Source organism: Bos mutus, chromosome 5, assembly GCF_027580195.1.
Source record: "Bos mutus isolate GX-2022 chromosome 5, NWIPB_WYAK_1.1, whole genome shotgun sequence".
In the NCBI taxonomy this organism is placed as follows: domain Eukaryota; kingdom Metazoa; phylum Chordata; class Mammalia; order Artiodactyla; family Bovidae; genus Bos; species Bos mutus.
This window is the reverse complement of record NC_091621.1, coordinates 111,487,066-111,503,181: the sequence shown is the minus strand read 5'-3', so window position 1 is coordinate 111,503,181 and position 16,116 is coordinate 111,487,066. Positions and strand designations below refer to the sequence as shown.

General features: G+C 52.4%; 1 protein-coding gene across 13 annotated transcripts in view; it reads left to right on the top strand.

Annotated features, from left to right (window-relative positions):
* CACNA1C (calcium voltage-gated channel subunit alpha1 C) overlaps positions 1-16,116 on the top strand; it is a 391,750-nt gene that overhangs the window by 266,089 nt on the left and 109,545 nt on the right. For 10 of the 13 annotated variants that reach the window (XM_070371676.1, XM_070371672.1, XM_070371670.1 and 7 more), the window contains exons 6-8: positions 529-687; positions 8,879-9,075; positions 15,298-15,401. In XM_070371676.1, the coding sequence (XP_070227777.1) occupies positions 529-687; positions 8,879-9,075; positions 15,298-15,401 (460 nt within the window). The remainder of the gene's footprint in view (positions 1-528; positions 688-8,878; positions 9,076-15,297; positions 15,402-16,116) is intronic. The other 3 variants (XM_070371667.1, XM_070371674.1, XM_070371668.1) reach the window with 2 other exon arrangements.

Here is a 16,116-nt window from a genome sequence, read left to right as displayed (position 1 = left end):
CTCTGAACGAGGAACATTCGGGGATGATTTTACGGTTCAGCTTATAAGCAAGGGGTCCTTCTTCCTGTAAGACAGCAGCATAGGCCTGAAACCCCTGGGTGCTGACAAGACCTGTTGTGAAAGAAGCTTTTTACTTACTCTTTTTTCCCTGAAAGGATCAGGGGACTTCAGAACCCATTTGTTGAGGTGACGCATGCAAACCAGAACTCCCCCTCTAACCACGCTGAAATGCGCCAAGACAACTCCACCTCTGTCACTAGGATCGCTCTCCTCCTCCCCAGCTGAGAGGCCCTTAGAAGGACAGGGTCTGCCCGTCCTGCCCTTTGGACATGGCTCCCGGGGAGGTTTGTAGTCAGGCCCACCTGGATCCACTCCCGCACCCCATCCAGGTGTCACTCTGACTGTGCAACCTGGAGCCTCGGTTTCCTCACCTGAAACTGGGTGGCGAGACTCTCACGGGAGGTGAGGCTGAGCAAATGGCCTGAGCTGCGGGCAGCGGGGTTGACAGCAGGAGCTTTGTCGTTGCAGGTCTCCAGGTGGTCTTGAATTCCATCATCAAGGCCATGGTGCCCCTGCTGCACATCGCCTTGCTCGTGCTGTTCGTCATCATCATCTATGCCATCATCGGCCTGGAGCTCTTCATGGGCAAGATGCATAAGACCTGCTACAACCAGGAGGGCATTGCAGGTAAGGCAGGAGCCATCCTTCCCGGCCGCTGGGGAGCCTTGCCTTCCGGCATCCGCATTTCCTCTGCCAAGAGAGGCAGGAATTTTATTTTATCTCTAGGGTCTAACGTCTGTGTTTACTAAAATGAGTCTTTGTTAAAATAGCTAAACATAAGCTTTGTCCAGCTCTGCTGTGTGTGTGTGTGTGTGTGTGTGTGTGTGTGTGAGTCACTTCGGTCGTGTCCAATTCTTTGAGAACCCATGGACTGAAGCCCGCCAGGCTCCTCTATCCGTGGAATTCTCCAGGCAAGAACACTGGAGTGAATAACCATTTCCTTTTCCAAGGCATCTTTCCGACCCTGGGATCGAACCCATGTCTCCTGCATTGCAGGCAGATTCTTATCCATCTGAGCCACCAGGGAAGCCCTGTCTGGCACTGATAAGCACTCTCTAAACAAGGTGCTTAGCCAACGCTGAATTTGTTAAGAATCAGAGCTTAGCTGGTGACTCTGTGTCCCCTCGTGTGGCTTATCATCAACGGTGCCCCTGGGAGGAAGCCCCGCTCAGCCGGTAGGCTCACAGCCGTGCGTCCTTCTCACCTCTAGGGTGGCCTGGCTCCTCTGCCTCAGTGTTTCTGCCTCCCGTCCGGGGGCCCCCAGTCCAGGTGAGGAAGACGGCCTGTGACAAAACTCCTTTCCTCCGGGAGGTGTGGCTCTCCACGTCCCTCCCCTAAGCCAGTGCATTTAACAAGCCATTCTGCTCACTGAGTTCCCCCCTGGTAGGACTGGAGTTTGGGCTGGACAGACACCCCACAGACTGCGGTCTTTAGCTCCTAACATCTCAGCTGGACTTAAAAAAAAAAAATTTAAATAGAAATTGACAAGGCTTTTAAACAGACAAAATAGTTTAGCACAAAAAGCTTATTTAAAACAATATACTCCGCAAAGGAGTGAGCCGTGTTCAATATATGTGACTTTTTTCAAACAAGATCTTTAGTCTTAGTTTTTTGGCGTCTTGGAGAAGAAAGGGGAGCATCCTCTGAAGCCTTGAAGGACCCTCTGTCCCCTCCATGTCCATCACTTCTCACTCCCCTAGACCCAGGCAGTAAACTAAACCCAAGCCCCTTGTCCTGGGGTGTGGAGGAGACATTCAGTGGAGGGAGTGACATGAATTATTCAGAAACCAAAGCAGACCACCTGACCTGTGTGGTCTGGTCAGCTTGGACCCCTGATCTGTGTGGTCTGGTTCGGCTTGGACCCCCGATCTATGTGGTCTTGCTAAGTCGTTTCAGTCATGTCCGACTCTGTGTGACCCCATAGACAGCAGCCCATGAGGCTGCCCCGTCCCTGGGATTTTCCAGGCAAGAGTGCTGGAGTGGGGTGCCATTGCCTTCTCCGCTATGTGGTCTAGTTTGACTTAATAGATCAACTGGGTCTTTGTACCCGCCACAGTTGAAACAAAACCCCCAAACTGTGTCAGAGATTCACACAATTGTTTTAACTTTCTTGATGGTGAGTCTAAGAGGAGACCGTTTTTTCACTGTAGAGAGCATTTCTTGGGTCATAATTATATAAAATAAACTGTCATTTAAAAAAAAAAAAAAACTCTTTTAAAATGGAAGGAATTGGGTCTTGACTTTAGCTAAAATTCTGAGATTTTCAGCCTTGCTTAAAGAAATACCCAATATCACAGTGAGTAATGTTCTCCCCCTTTAATTCAAAGCCTTCTTTTTTGGGGGCTCCATCTGTAGCTGCCCTGAACCAATACATTTACACTGACTGTGCAGCTTCCTTAGGGCTCATCCTAAGATTTGCCTGAGAGCGAGTGTAGGACATATAACGTTCATGCCATCATATTAAAATGGTCATGACCTGTCTGACCCAGACTTCTCAGGCCGGCGTAGGGATGTCAGGTTTAGAAGACCCCATCAACTGGGCGATGGGCCATGATTGGGCTCACCTGAGCACCAAGAGGGCAGGAGCATGGTTAGATTCCCATTGAGCAACCCGCTCCCACACGGCTGTGCTCCCTGAGCTGAGAGAGACACTCATACACACCCCCACCTCGAGGAGGCTTCTGCCCCGAACGATGGGGAGCAGCCAAGGCTGGTTTCCCGCAGACGGCAAGATCCTGTGGGGCTGCGCCAGCACCGCCTGGAAGCCTCTGACTTTGTGGTCAGGCCGTCAGTGGTCTCAAATGGCCAGTAAATGGTGGGTGTGTTGGCCCAGGCCACGGGGCTCCTCTGTGCTGGCTGGGACGGCCGTAGGCCTGACGAGCCCTCCAGTGGACCCTCTGTTCTCAGGGGACGGCAGGACTGGCCTGGCCAGGTGGATGGCCAGTCTGGAAACACACTGCTGTCCATCCCTGAGGGTAAACAGACCAGGAAATGTGCCTGCTTCCTCCCAGAAAATGCCCAGATTATTTATCTAATGTTTTATCTCCCCTGCCATCAGGTTCAGAAGAGAATCAGTCCCCACTGCAGAAATACAGTCAGCCAGGGAGCCCAAGGACAGACCCCAGGGACATGCTCCCAAGGGAAGAGCCCTGCCAGCCACACAGGAAGGGGACCTCATAGTGCGTGGAGCCAGCCGCCCATGGGGAGGGCGCCCAGGACACTGGCTGCAGAGCCAATTCACCCAGTGCCCTGCACCTAATCCTGGGCTGGTCCAGGGACCCTCATCCCACAGTGGTGGGGGCTCCTTCCACCCACTCGGTGACCAGCGCTGACAAGGAGGGACACATACGGGACCCCAGACACACTCAGCACAGCCAGAGGGCGGAGGGCCCAAGCCTGCAACCTTTGACCCCCGAGGGTGGAGGGCCCAAGCCCGCAACCTCTGACCCCCGAGGGTGGAGGGCCCAAGCCCGCAGCCTCTGACCCCAGTCCCCCTTTGCTTTGGAGACACTGGCATCACCTTTGGAAGGGGTGTCTTTTTTTAATTTTAGACTTTTGGTTGAATTCCTGAATTTCTCTGCAAATTGAGATTATGCTAAAGTGCCTGAGTGTCCTTATCTTGGTTTTCTTTTATTTTTTAAGTATTTATTTATTTATTTAAAGTATTTATTTATTTGACTGAGCCAGGTCTTAGTTGCAGAATGTGGGATCTAGTTCCCTGTCCAGGGAATGAACCTGGGCCCCCTGCTTGGGAGCTAAGAGTCTTAGCCACTGGACCACCAGGGAAGACCCTGTCTTGGTTTTCTTAAGGGATTTTACATCCAGTGATTTTTTTACACTTGAGACAGCTTTGTGAGCGTGTAGACGTGAGGAAACCTTGGGTGTCGAATCCACACCAGAAAGCTCTGGGCTGCCGGTGGACTGCTGTTCCGCCCCTGGGCTGCCCCTTCCAGTCCCTGAAGACGCAGCCTTTGGAGACACGCGTTCCCTGATTCTGGAGGCATCTGCAAGGCGCCTTCCTTGTTCCTCAACAGACACATCACCATATGTCCATCCTTTTTGTCTCTGGTTGTCCCATCTGTTTAGTGGCGCTCGAGCCAGGTCACTCTGAATCGCTCTCCCAAGCACAATAATTACCCCTGAGACTGGAAGAGAGCTGGTTGGCTGAAACCCAGACATGAAATCACTTTCTCTCTATTCACTCCTCAGATTTGGGGCCTCAGAAAGTAACTGGTTTTGTCTTTGGTCATTTCTCCCTGGAGCCCCTTGATGGCGTTCTCCCAGAGTCCCTGCTCCTGATGGTGTTAACCACACTTCCAAAATCTCTCTCATCGTCAGCTCTATTCTTGTGCCACAGACTTAATTTGGAACTTTCCAGAATGACCCCTCCTCTCTCACTTCTGCTTTGAAGTGGGGAGCCCACATGGCTTCAGCTCTTTCTCCAACCTCACGCTCCCACCTTCCTCTCTGGGAATTCACGGCTCTGCAGAAAACCCAACACATCTTCATGTTTAGATTAATTTCCCCTCACCCTCCAGGGCACGTTGCCAGGACCTGCTGATCTGTGTGTGTTCACATTTTCCAAGTGTTCCCTTTAGCGCTTTTTATAGACACCTATTTTTACCAGATTGTTATTGCTCCTTAATTGTTCTCGAATCTTTTTTTTTTATTATTGTTCAAGACCGATTCAAGATAGCAGAGAGGCACTTGATCCTGCAGACCAACCTTCTGATTTATTTATTAATCATTTATTAATGAGATTGGTCCTCTCTCGTTTATTAATGAGATTGCGTCGCCTGGACGCTGTTTTCTTTCTTAATGAGATTGCATCCCCTGGATGCTGTTTTCTTTCCAGCATCCATTTATAAAGCCTCGAGAGCCGTGCTCCTCCCTTGAGGACACTCGGAACCCACTCTAGCAGCCTTCACCTTTTCCTCATTTCAGTTCTGAGGAATTGGAATGCAAGGAAAGCTGTCAGATCAGGGGTCCTAGTGCAAAGATTAGCAGCATCTTTACTGCACTAGAGAGCAAGACCTGAGAAAAAGAAACCCAAGTTTCCGCCTGTGGTGTTCACCTGCTCTTTTGTCTTATCTTTCATCTTCCCAGCACTTTTGTCACAGTGACTGAACACGTCATCTCCCAGAAAGCCATCACTAGACCAGTGGACCCAATAAAATTTATGATCTGTTTGGTTCCTGGGTTTCCAGTCCACTTACTCTCAATTTCTAGGTGCTTGTCATCCACTTTCTTATGTATTCCTTAGGTCTGAGGCTCACTTTTCAGGTTCCACCCTCTTACAGCCTCCCATTACTTAACCTGACATCCAAATTTGCAAAGACTTCAAAAGTTCAGAAGTCACCAAAACAGACTGAAGTTCCTTCCCATGAAGGGGGTCTCCTGGGGGCCAGACCCCAGGGTAGGAAATGGTGCAGACTGTCGTCCCCCATATGATTCAGGGACCAGGGATCCCCTGGGTCGTGGCACACACACCTGACCTGGAGCACCAGGCCTGGAACAAGCCAGGAAGCTGCTCTGCTCACAGCGACCCCAGCCTGTGGAAGCTGGCCAGCCAGCTGTCCATCAGTGGGCAAGCAGATAAACCCACAGTGACCTGTACATCCGTGGAAAGGAACAGACCATGAAACAATGATGCCTCATGAAAAAATATGGACCCAAAGCCGCCTAGTGTGATTCCTTCTACAGGAAATTGCAAGGCAGGCAGATCCGTAGACAGACGGCAGGTGTGACTGCCGGGGGCTGACTGCAGACGGGGCTCGGAAATTTGGGGTGGTGGAAGCATTTCCAAATGGGTTGTGGTAATGGCTGGATGACTCTATAAATTTACTAAAAATAACTGAGCTGTCCATGCTCACTGATGACTTGTCCGGCATGTAAATTATGTTTCGATGAAGCTGTTGAAAAGAGAGAGAAAGGCAAAAAGCCAAGACGACACAGGCCAGCGTGTGTCTCCAACCGCACAGCTCAATTCACACCCCAAAGGGTCACCCTCAGTGAAGACTTAGGATTAGTATTCCTCTGCTGTCATGCTCTGGGGAGTGAAAAGCTGTAATATGAAGCCACAGACTGAGAAGCAGCCCAGCAGCCAATAGCCTCGACATCGAAGTCCTCGCCCCCAATTACTTGGATTTGCCAGAAACCAGAGAGGACCCTGGTGGCCTGGAGTCTCCGAATGAAGGACGACGAGCAAACTTTCTCTCTGGGGGCACATCCTCGCTGCCATTTGAGTTGTTTGCTAGAACAAAGGTCCGTTCTGTCTATCCCTGTTTCTTTCTACAAGCCCAAGACGATAACCTTAATTTCTCAGAGTTCTGCAAATTCCACGCCATTACCTCTTGCAACTGGGACCAAGACTCTCAGTATTTTACCAAAATGGAAATTCTCAGCTCAGCCAAGTCTAGTTCAATCCACCAATGACCTCTGCATGAAAAATAGCCTAACTCACTGATTTCCTGGCACCTCTTCCTAGAGCATGGAATTAGCCTGAGCACAGCCTGCAGCCATGGGAGATGTTAATCTGTTTCCTGGAAACGCCAAGAGGGCTCCATACTGGGGAGCATTCTTCCCATCCCCCATGGCCACTCTGTCCTGAGTAGAGGTCCAGGTGGTTTTTCTCTCCTGAAGACACTGGAGAAAAGGGCAGGAGGCAAGATTCCACGTGTCATGACCACGAAAAATACTGCAGTGGTGGTGTTCCCTGGGGCTGGGATAATGCTCTGTGAAAGTGAAAGTGAAGTCACTCAGTCGTGTCCGACTCTTTTCGACCCCATGGACTATAGCCTACCAGGCTCCTCAGTCCATGAAATTTTCCAGGCAAGAGTACTGGAGTGGGTTGCCATTTCCTTCTCCAGGGGATCTTCCCAAACCAGGGATCAAACCCGGGTCTCCCTCACTGCAGGCAGACGCTTTACCGTCTGAGCCACCAGGGAAGCATAATGCTCTATAGGGGTTACTTTTTGCCTTCAGAATTTGTTCTCCGTCCTTCATCAAGAAGGCATCCTCTGCTGTAGAGTGACCTGCATCCCAGGTGAAGCAGCATGTTACATGCTGCATGGACCTGTGGAGAGTCAGAAAGTGTCACTGGGCAGGATCTCTGGCCAATTACATGAAAGAACCTTCCCATCCCATCCCCCATACTGAGGGATCCCGAGAAAATTATAATTGAAAAAGACACATGTACCCCAAAGTTCATTGCTGCACTATTTACGATAGCTAGATCATGGAAGAAATCTAGATGTCCATCAACAGATGAATAAATAAAGCAGCTGTGGTACATTTATACAATGGAATATTATTCAACCATAAAATGGAATGCACTTGAGTCAGTTCTAATGAGGTGGATGAACCTAGAGCTAATTCTACAGAGTGAAGTCAGAAAGAGGAAGACAAATATCATATATTAACATATATCTATATGGGATCTATAAAGATGGCTCCAATGAACCTATTTGCAGGGCAGCTGTGGAAATGCCGACATAGAGACAGACTTGTGGATACAGGGGAGGAAGGAGAGGGCAGGACAAATGGAGAGAGTAGCATGTAAACATAGACACTGCTGCTGCTAAGTCACTTCAGTCGTGTCCGACTCTGTGCGACCCCATAGACAGCAGCCCACCAGGCTTCCCCGTCCCTGGGATTCTCTAGGCAAGAACACTGGAGTGGGTTGCCATTTCCTTCTCCAATGCATGAGACTAGCATATGTAAAATAGATGGCCTGTGGGAATTTGCTGTGTGACACAGGGAGCTCAAACTGGGGCTATGACAACTTAGAGTGGTGGTATGGGGTGGCCGGTGGGAGGGAGGTTCAAGAGGGAGGGGACATACGTATGCCTATGGCTGATTCATCTTGATATATGGCAGAAAACAATACAATATTTTAAAGCAATTATCCTTCAATTAAAAATAAATAAAATTTTTTAAAAACATACTGGGCAGGTGGGATGAATTGGGAAATTGGGAATGATTGACATGTACACTATTACTACTATGTATATAATAGATAACTAATGAGAACTTAGTGCTCTGTGGTGATGTTTATGGGAAGGAATCCCAAAGAGGTATGTATGTATACCTATGGCTGACTGGAGAAGGAAATGGCAGCCCACTCCAGTGTTCTTGCCTGGAGAATCCCAGGGATGGGGAAGCCTGGTGAGCTGCTGTCTATGGGGTCGCACAGAGTCGGACACGACTGAAGCGACTTAGCAGTAGCAACATAGCTCATTCACTTTGCTGAACAGCAGAAATTAACATAGCAGTGTAAAGCAACTATACCCTAATAAAAATTGTTGGGTTGGCCAAAAATTTCCATAATATCCTACGGGAAAACCTGAGCGATCTTTCTGGTCTACCCAATAATTTTTTGAAAAAACCCACAATGCCCTTACCCTAAACTCTGGCATTCCCACAGAAATGTCTGCAGATACTTGAGCACGAAAAACAGAAGTTAAGGCCTCCCCTCTGCGTTCCAGGATGCTTTTAGTCAGAGTGGTAGCCTCATAGTTGTGTCTTTCTTGGCCGTTTGACGGGCAGCCTCGCCTCTGTCTTTGAAGTCAGTACAGGTTAAATACAGTTTTACAACACTCAGCTGAAAGCACTGAGCTTCTGGATTGACGACAGCCTGGATGACACCTAGTGCTGCGTGTGTTCGCTTGTGTATGGGGCGCTGCTGTGACTGTGCTCTGCACTGTTGCTGCTGGGTCCTTTGCCATCCCACCCACTGATGTTCTAACTTCTCTCTTCTTTCTCTGCCCATCCCTCTCCCCAACCCCTGCCTCCTTATCTCTTCCCCTGGTCACTTGAGATGTCCCAGCAGAAGACGACCCCTCGCCCTGTGCCCTGGAGACAGGCCACGGGCGGCAGTGCCAGAATGGCACGGTGTGCAAACCAGGCTGGGATGGACCCAAGCACGGCATCACCAATTTCGACAACTTCGCCTTCGCCATGCTGACTGTGTTCCAGTGCATCACCATGGAGGGCTGGACCGACGTCCTCTACTGGGTACGTGCCGGGGCGGGCGGGGCGGGAAGCATCCGCCTTCCAGGGACGTGCAGTCACACGCACACCGGGAGGAGTGAGGACCTTGATTTCTTCCAAGTCTTGCCTGAGAAACAAAGCCCATGAGCCTCTCTCTGCTCACCAGCCCAAGAGAAGTGTCACCGATCATTTGTCCTCCACAGTGGGAAGCGCTGGCACACAGCCCAGCGGGGCTACGGCCGACCTGACACAAGGGTCCTCTTGTAGGGCTTCTCCCGCCCCGTGCGTGTCCTGCCCGTGTCCCCGAGGGAGCAGGAGGGTACACGTTCAATTTCTAGGGCTAAAGAGAAAACTCAGGCCTGGTCTTCAAAGAGGAAAGCATTTTTATTGAATTGTGCAGCATCGCAGCATTCTATTGTGTTTTACTTCTCATGTTGATCTTCCCTCGTTATATCATATAGTCCATCAGACAAACGCATAGCCAGCCTCTTCACTCCTGACAGAACGCTCTGCTGGTCATGTGATGTGTATTTAGAAATGCCACTTCTCAAGTGCCGACCAATCAGCAGTAGATCTCCTTTTACCTTAAAGATGCCCTTTTATCAGCCAGCAGCCAACACGACTTTGCCAGCGTCCGAGCTGTCGAGGGGCAGGTTTTCGTGCAGCCTGCCCTACAGGCAAACACACCATATTTGATCTGTCTTCATTCTGGCAGTCAAGTCCATTATTTGTATTAAAAAAAAAAAAAAACCAGGAAATGTCATTCTTTGTAGGATCTCTTACTTCCACGTGAGAACTGATTTGCCAGAGCCTAGCACTGCACTCCAGCGTTTGGGCAGAAAATGCTTGTTGTCGGGCTTGAGAATACCATCGCGCCTAGAGTTTTGCAAATAATCAAGTGGATTTGGCTGCCCTGAAAACAGTCTAAGAGGCTGTTCGGGGAGGGAGGGATGCCAGGCTGCCAGGCTGGGAAGAACCAGAGCCAGGAGAGGTGTCCACCCCCGCCCCCAACCAGGAGGAGGAGTTCTGGAACCTCTCAGAGATGCTCTGCACACTGTGGGCATTGTGACTGCTAAACTGTTTTCAACAATTCAGAAGCCCTTTTCTCCCAGTTTCTGGGGGCAGACTGAGACCCTGCACTGCCGTGAAACGTGCGCCTCTCTTCATAGAACCAGTTTAAACTTGCCTGTGTGCCTTGAACCCCACCAATGATATTCAGTGTTCCCTGCTTGATAGGGGGTGCCTGGAATCCTGAGGATTCAGACACAATTACATCCAACTCAGGGCAGGGAAACTAGCTAGACTGCACTAACAGCGGTGGTGCTGTGGGAGCCCGGTAGAGTGGTCATGCAGCTTCACTCTCAGAAAGACACAGGTCTAATCGCCTCTCCCTCCAACTGAGATGAACACTGGCACACATCTCCCAGGCTCATACTCAGTAAGAACTTGGCTTTGAATGATTTGTGAGACAAAGGGAGATGAGCTTACTCTATCCGGGCAAGTTTAATTTCTTTTAGCAAAGCAGATAGAATTCAGAAGTGGCCCTAGGGAGTCCTTCTACCTTGGGTGGGTCCCTCTGGCCAGCCAAAGACAGAGATGTCCTCTGCCAACGGGCATCACAGGACACGTGGTCGTGTGGGACTGGGCTCGGGGGCCTCGCCATACGAGCTCCAAACCCAGGCCCTACGTTGCCATGGAAACACCTCCCATGGCATCAAATTGAGGGCAGGACGGCAGTGGGTGGGTGGGTGGGGGTGGGGGAATAGGTATAATTTACTTTGCTGATGGCCTGATGTATTTTTGTGATCCTCCTTCATCCCTCCCTCCTGCTTCCCACCCCCCAGCCAGATGTGGTCCAAGGAGGTACTGTCACAGTGACAGCCAGAGTGGGGGTTGAGAGGAGCTCGCCCAGCAACCAGCAATTTTCAACAGCTGTGTTGTGCCTTCCCCCTCTCCCCCCTCCAGTGCGGGGAGGCGGTGATGAGCTCGGGCAGGGCATGGCAGTGTCAGAGGTGGGGACAGTCCCCAGCCCATGGGACAGCCTTCCCTGACCTTCCCAGCACCTTCCTAAGTGACTGAGCTATGTGTGCATGTGTGTGTGTGTGTGCAGGCACACATGTGCATGTGCACACACACACACACACACACACCCCCTGAAGGCGAAAGGGAACCTCCTGGTAGGTATTTTGAGGGAGGCCCCTCCTAGCCCAGAGCGCCTGCCTGCTCGCTCTCTGCTTCTCTACTGTCTCTGGTTGCTCCTCCTTCCTCTCCTCAGGCTCCTTCTCCCAAAACCCACAGACTCTCACACCCCTCTTTGCTTTCCTATAAAACATGGAGCCCTTTAAGCAGGGAGGGGCCCGCTCCCCCACCCAGTGCAGCCGGGGGACAGACGCCAAGGGTCGGCCGGGGGACAGATGCTGAGGGTCCAGCCAGGTAACAGACTCCGAGGGTCCAGCTGGGGGACAGACGCCGAGGACCAGCCAGGGGACAGACACTGAGGGCCCAGCCCCAGCACCTGCAGGAGCTCCCAGAGGTCCCCATGCCCTGTGTCCATGGAGGACAGGGCACAGGGCATCTGCAGGGAGGCATGAGCGTCCCCTGAGCCCCAAGCGGGGCTCCGAGCAGGATTTCGGGCACCTTGCACTTGAGGACTCTCAGTGCCTCAGCAACTGTCCATGAAGGGGACTCTGTTGACCTCTGCCCATGAGGCCCTCTGCCCGGGCCCCCAGACTCTGCTTCCCGTGTGACACAGAACAGCCATCTGGCCTGTGCCCTGGCCTCACCTCCTCCACCAGCACTCATCCCCCCTCCACTTCCTGACACCTCCTGTTTTCCCCAGTTGGTTTCTCCCTGACCAATTCTTCCGCCGATTTTTAAGAATTAAAGATTCAGCTTAAAACTAAAATCAAAAGGACTCCCTCATGAGAAATCATAAAAAGGAAAGATGTGTCTTTGGGAGCTTCTGCCTCAGTTTGGCTCCAGCAGGAATGAAAGCGTAAGGTTTTAACTTTGCATAAGTCAGTGGTCAGCTCCACACTCACACGTGTGGACATGCTGGGAGGACATTCCTCACACACATGCACGGACACACATACATGCACACACATACACACATACGCATGCATGTGCGTGCATACACATGCACACATATATGCACACACATGCACGCATATACCCATAGATTCGCACACGCATACACATACGCACACGCATGTATACACACACATACACAAGTGCACGTGCACACACATACATGTACGCACCACGGCCACTGATCTCTGGCCTCGGCGCTGCTGAAATATCCCTGGTTTATGAGGAAGGCCTTTTCCCTCCAAGCAGGTGGAATTGGGTATTTGACCCTATCCTCTCCCGTTCCATCTCCACCTCTTCTCACTGCCTTAAAGGTGTCCAGCGAGCAGAGCTGGGGAGCTGAGCTCTACCAATGACCAGAGAGCCGCTCAGGGTGAAAAGTGGAGAAGAGTCTTCATCACCCAGAGACAGCACCTGGCTCTAACAGGGATCAGGTAGAGAAGGTGTCAGGGTCCCCAGTATGCCCAGCCCTGAACCCTGAGTCTGCCCTAGGTAGGGCATTACTGCTCAGCACCCACGCAGCTTTAAACAGAGAATCTGTTACCTAAACAATAAACTCCTGGTTTATAAACATATTAAGAAGGGGAATTCTCATCTCTCAAAGCTATAATTTGTTTACTTATTAGGTTTTGTTTTATTCATTTCACTGGCATTAGGCAAGTTCTTATTACTCAGTAATTCAATTGAACACACATTTAGTCAGCATTTACAGGGCCCCCAGGCCTGCACTCGAGGAGTTTGGGTCTAATTGGAGAGACGTGGACACAGAGAAATGTGGCTCCCACTCAGGATCCAGCGAGAGCAGGGAGGGCTTCCTGGAGGAGGTGGGGTTTCGCTGGCCCATCAGTTTCACTGAGTGGGGAGCAAGAGAGAAGGAAAAGCCAGCTTTGTGCCAGTTTAGAGACTGGACAGAACCGTGCTCTGGGCTCCCCACACATCCAAGAACCAGCCCGGCCCTCTCTGGTCTCACCAAGCACCAGAGGCCCACCTGGGATAGCAAGGTCCACAGGCCTCCACTCCACGCCCCACTCAGTGGGGGTCCCGGCCGAGTCCCGGAGAAGCTGGTTTTGTCGGTCTCTGGGAGTGGTGGGCCTGCGGCAGATCCACACCATCTGGGCCTTCCTGGTGCCTGAGCAGGCACAGAGGAGCACGAGGGGTCAGGTGAGACAGTCCTCTGACTTGCTGCTCCCCCAGTGACCTGTGGGTGGACCCTGTGTCCCACAGACAAGGTGACACGGGTCAGAGTTTCATCTGGCCACCACCCTGGGCACTGGCTTTCAGGGCAGAGCCGACCCCGCCCTCTGATAACAATCCCCGTAATGCGCTATGATTTTAAAGGCTGCACCTCCTGCCTGCGATGGCAGGTGACAGCCTCCCATGCCCCTCAAACTGCCCAGCCCTTGGGGACCACAAGGCCTTGGATAGGGCACCAGACCCAAAAGGTCCCCTGGAGTGAGCTGGGGTGGAGAGAGGCCCCTGAAGATGGGGCTGGAGTCCACAGTCCTCCTCTGTTTCCTTCCGAGGGAAACGTGATGTTGGCTTTGAAGGTTCGAGGTGTGGTTCCTCAGGAATCAGATGTGGGAGGAGAGGAGGCGTGTGTTTCAGCAAAGCCTGGTTACTGGTGAGGTCCCGGCTGAGGGGCTGCAGGTGTTGGACCCAGGAGGGCCTCTCTGCACGCCCGCCCGACAGGGGCTCAGGGAACCGCTGGCTTCAGAGTCTGAGCAGACCTGTCCTTTTTCACCTCTAAGTAAGGGTGTCAGCAATCTGGGTCATTCTTTAAAATATGGCTTTATTTATTCTTCTCTCCTGAATAGCTCCGCACGGACTGACTGAAGCCATCCGTCTCCTGCTCCCGCACTGCCCTACTTCAGGCCGCCCCAGAGCAGGGGGCCCAGAGCTAAGATGGGGGTGCGAGGGGGTGCAGAGAGTCACAGCCTCTGTCCTGTCATAGCTTTGAAGGCTGGGCTGTGGACCAGCAGGTCTCAAGCCTAAGACACATCAGATGCGCCCGGGGCTCATGAGAAGCTGGGACATCAGGCGCCCCCAGTGTGGGTGCAGGGCCAAGGGGTGAGGTTCCAAACTAGTCCCCAGGTCCCCAGGGAGGGTGACACTGCTGGCCCTGGGGCCTCACCTGCAAAACCACCGATGCGGGTCATTCAGGAAGCCTGTGCCCTGAGGGATTTTGGAAACCCAGGGATGTGGACCTCCCATGGGGTCTCCGTTGGCCCATGCTTGCCAGAGCTGCTCCCTGAGCACCAACCCCGAACCACCGTCCTCCCGGCCCATGGCCTCTGAAGCCAATGACACAGCGTGGTCATCAGCACTCATCCATCCAGGCCCCTGGGTCACTTCCTGAGGAAGGCGTCTCCCAATGTGACCCCAAAGCCTCCACCCCAGCTTGTCTGCAAGAGCTGAGGCCAGGGTGCCGGCTGCAGTGACCACATAAACCCAAGTGAGCAGAAACCATCTCTTAGGGAAGAAAGCACTTTGGAGGTGACCCAGCTTTTTAGACGAGTGAACAGAAAATATTGGAAGGAAATTCTGTTCCCCCGAAAATAAAAGGGCAGAGACAGCCAGGCGAGATCCCCACCCGCCCCCAGGCAGAGCCGCCAAGGTCCTTCCCACTCAGGTCAAGGTCACAGGGTGTTAGAGTCAAGGTGGCGCTGGGCGACAGTGGTTTCCCCCAATCTCTGCTCCTCCCTCCCGGCCTCTGCTCCTCCCTTCTGGCCTCCCTGCCTCCTTGCTGTGAACTCACTCCTGCTTCTCTCTCTCCTCACTATCCTTGGTCTTTCCAGATGCAGGACGCTATGGGCTACGAGTTACCCTGGGTGTATTTTGTCAGTCTGGTCATCTTCGGATCCTTCTTCGTTCTAAATCTGGTTCTTGGTGTGTTGAGCGGGTAAGCTGAGTGTTTCTGTGTCCTCATCATGACGCAGCTGAGCAAGGCCCCAGGCCCCGTGTACCCGTCACCAGGCCCAGGAGAACAGAAACTGTCTCGCTTCAGCCGCACGTGCGGACCACTGGCTGGGCAGGCCGCTTGGCCTCTGGTGACCTGGAGGCCCCGGTCCCGGAGCCGTCCAGTGGCACCGGGCCCGGAGTGGCGGGCCGTGCTCGGCTGCTCCCGGAGCTACACTAACTCTGACCCCGTTCTTCCAGGTCAATGATGCCGTGGGAAGGGACTGGCCCTGGATCTATTTTGTCACATTAATCATCATAGGTTCATTCTTTGTTCTTAACTTGGTTCTCGGTGTCCTTAGCGGGTAAGCAGGACCAAGCAAGAAGGTCTCGACTTTTCCATTTACCTCGTTTTACTCTTTCTGCTCTTCCTGGCTCTATTCTTCTGGCTCTGATGAATCTGGGACGTGGGCCAGCCCGGGAGCCTTAAAGTGAATGTCCTTGGCCTGGCTGGACAGAGGTCAGAGGCGCAGGGAGGAGCCCCCCTGGTTTGGGCTGCAGTGAGAGGTACCCGGGCCCACCTGTCTGCTGCCAGCCCTGCCCATACCAGGCTGGACTGTCCAGGTGGGCAGGACGCTTCTCCAGGGACCTCGGGGGCATCTGGGCCCCTTGGTTTGGCAGAGGAATTGGAGGAAGATTCGTGGGCCGTCTACTCTGGCCCTCGTAGTAGCCTAGCAGACGGGCACCTGGGCCATCTGTCCAGCCTCCGTCCAGGATCACTGGCAGTGAGGACTCAGGCCCTCTTTACCCGTGCTGACTGGGCCAGGAGTTCGAGCTAAAATGCAAATAAACCAAACAGACAGAGATTCCCCTTCTCCTTGACTCTGATCGCAGCCTGGGCTGCCCCGTCTGTGTCCCCCTCGGAAAGGAAGAGCACTCAGCTATTTAAAGTTCCCAATTACAGGAGGACAGAGGAGACCGAGCACGTTTTCCTTCAACTTTTTCTGCCCAGCTCCAATAGGAAGCCCTCCTAGTTTCAGCCTTGGTACAGATGAAGTTAAAAAGCGGTCGAGGCAGCAG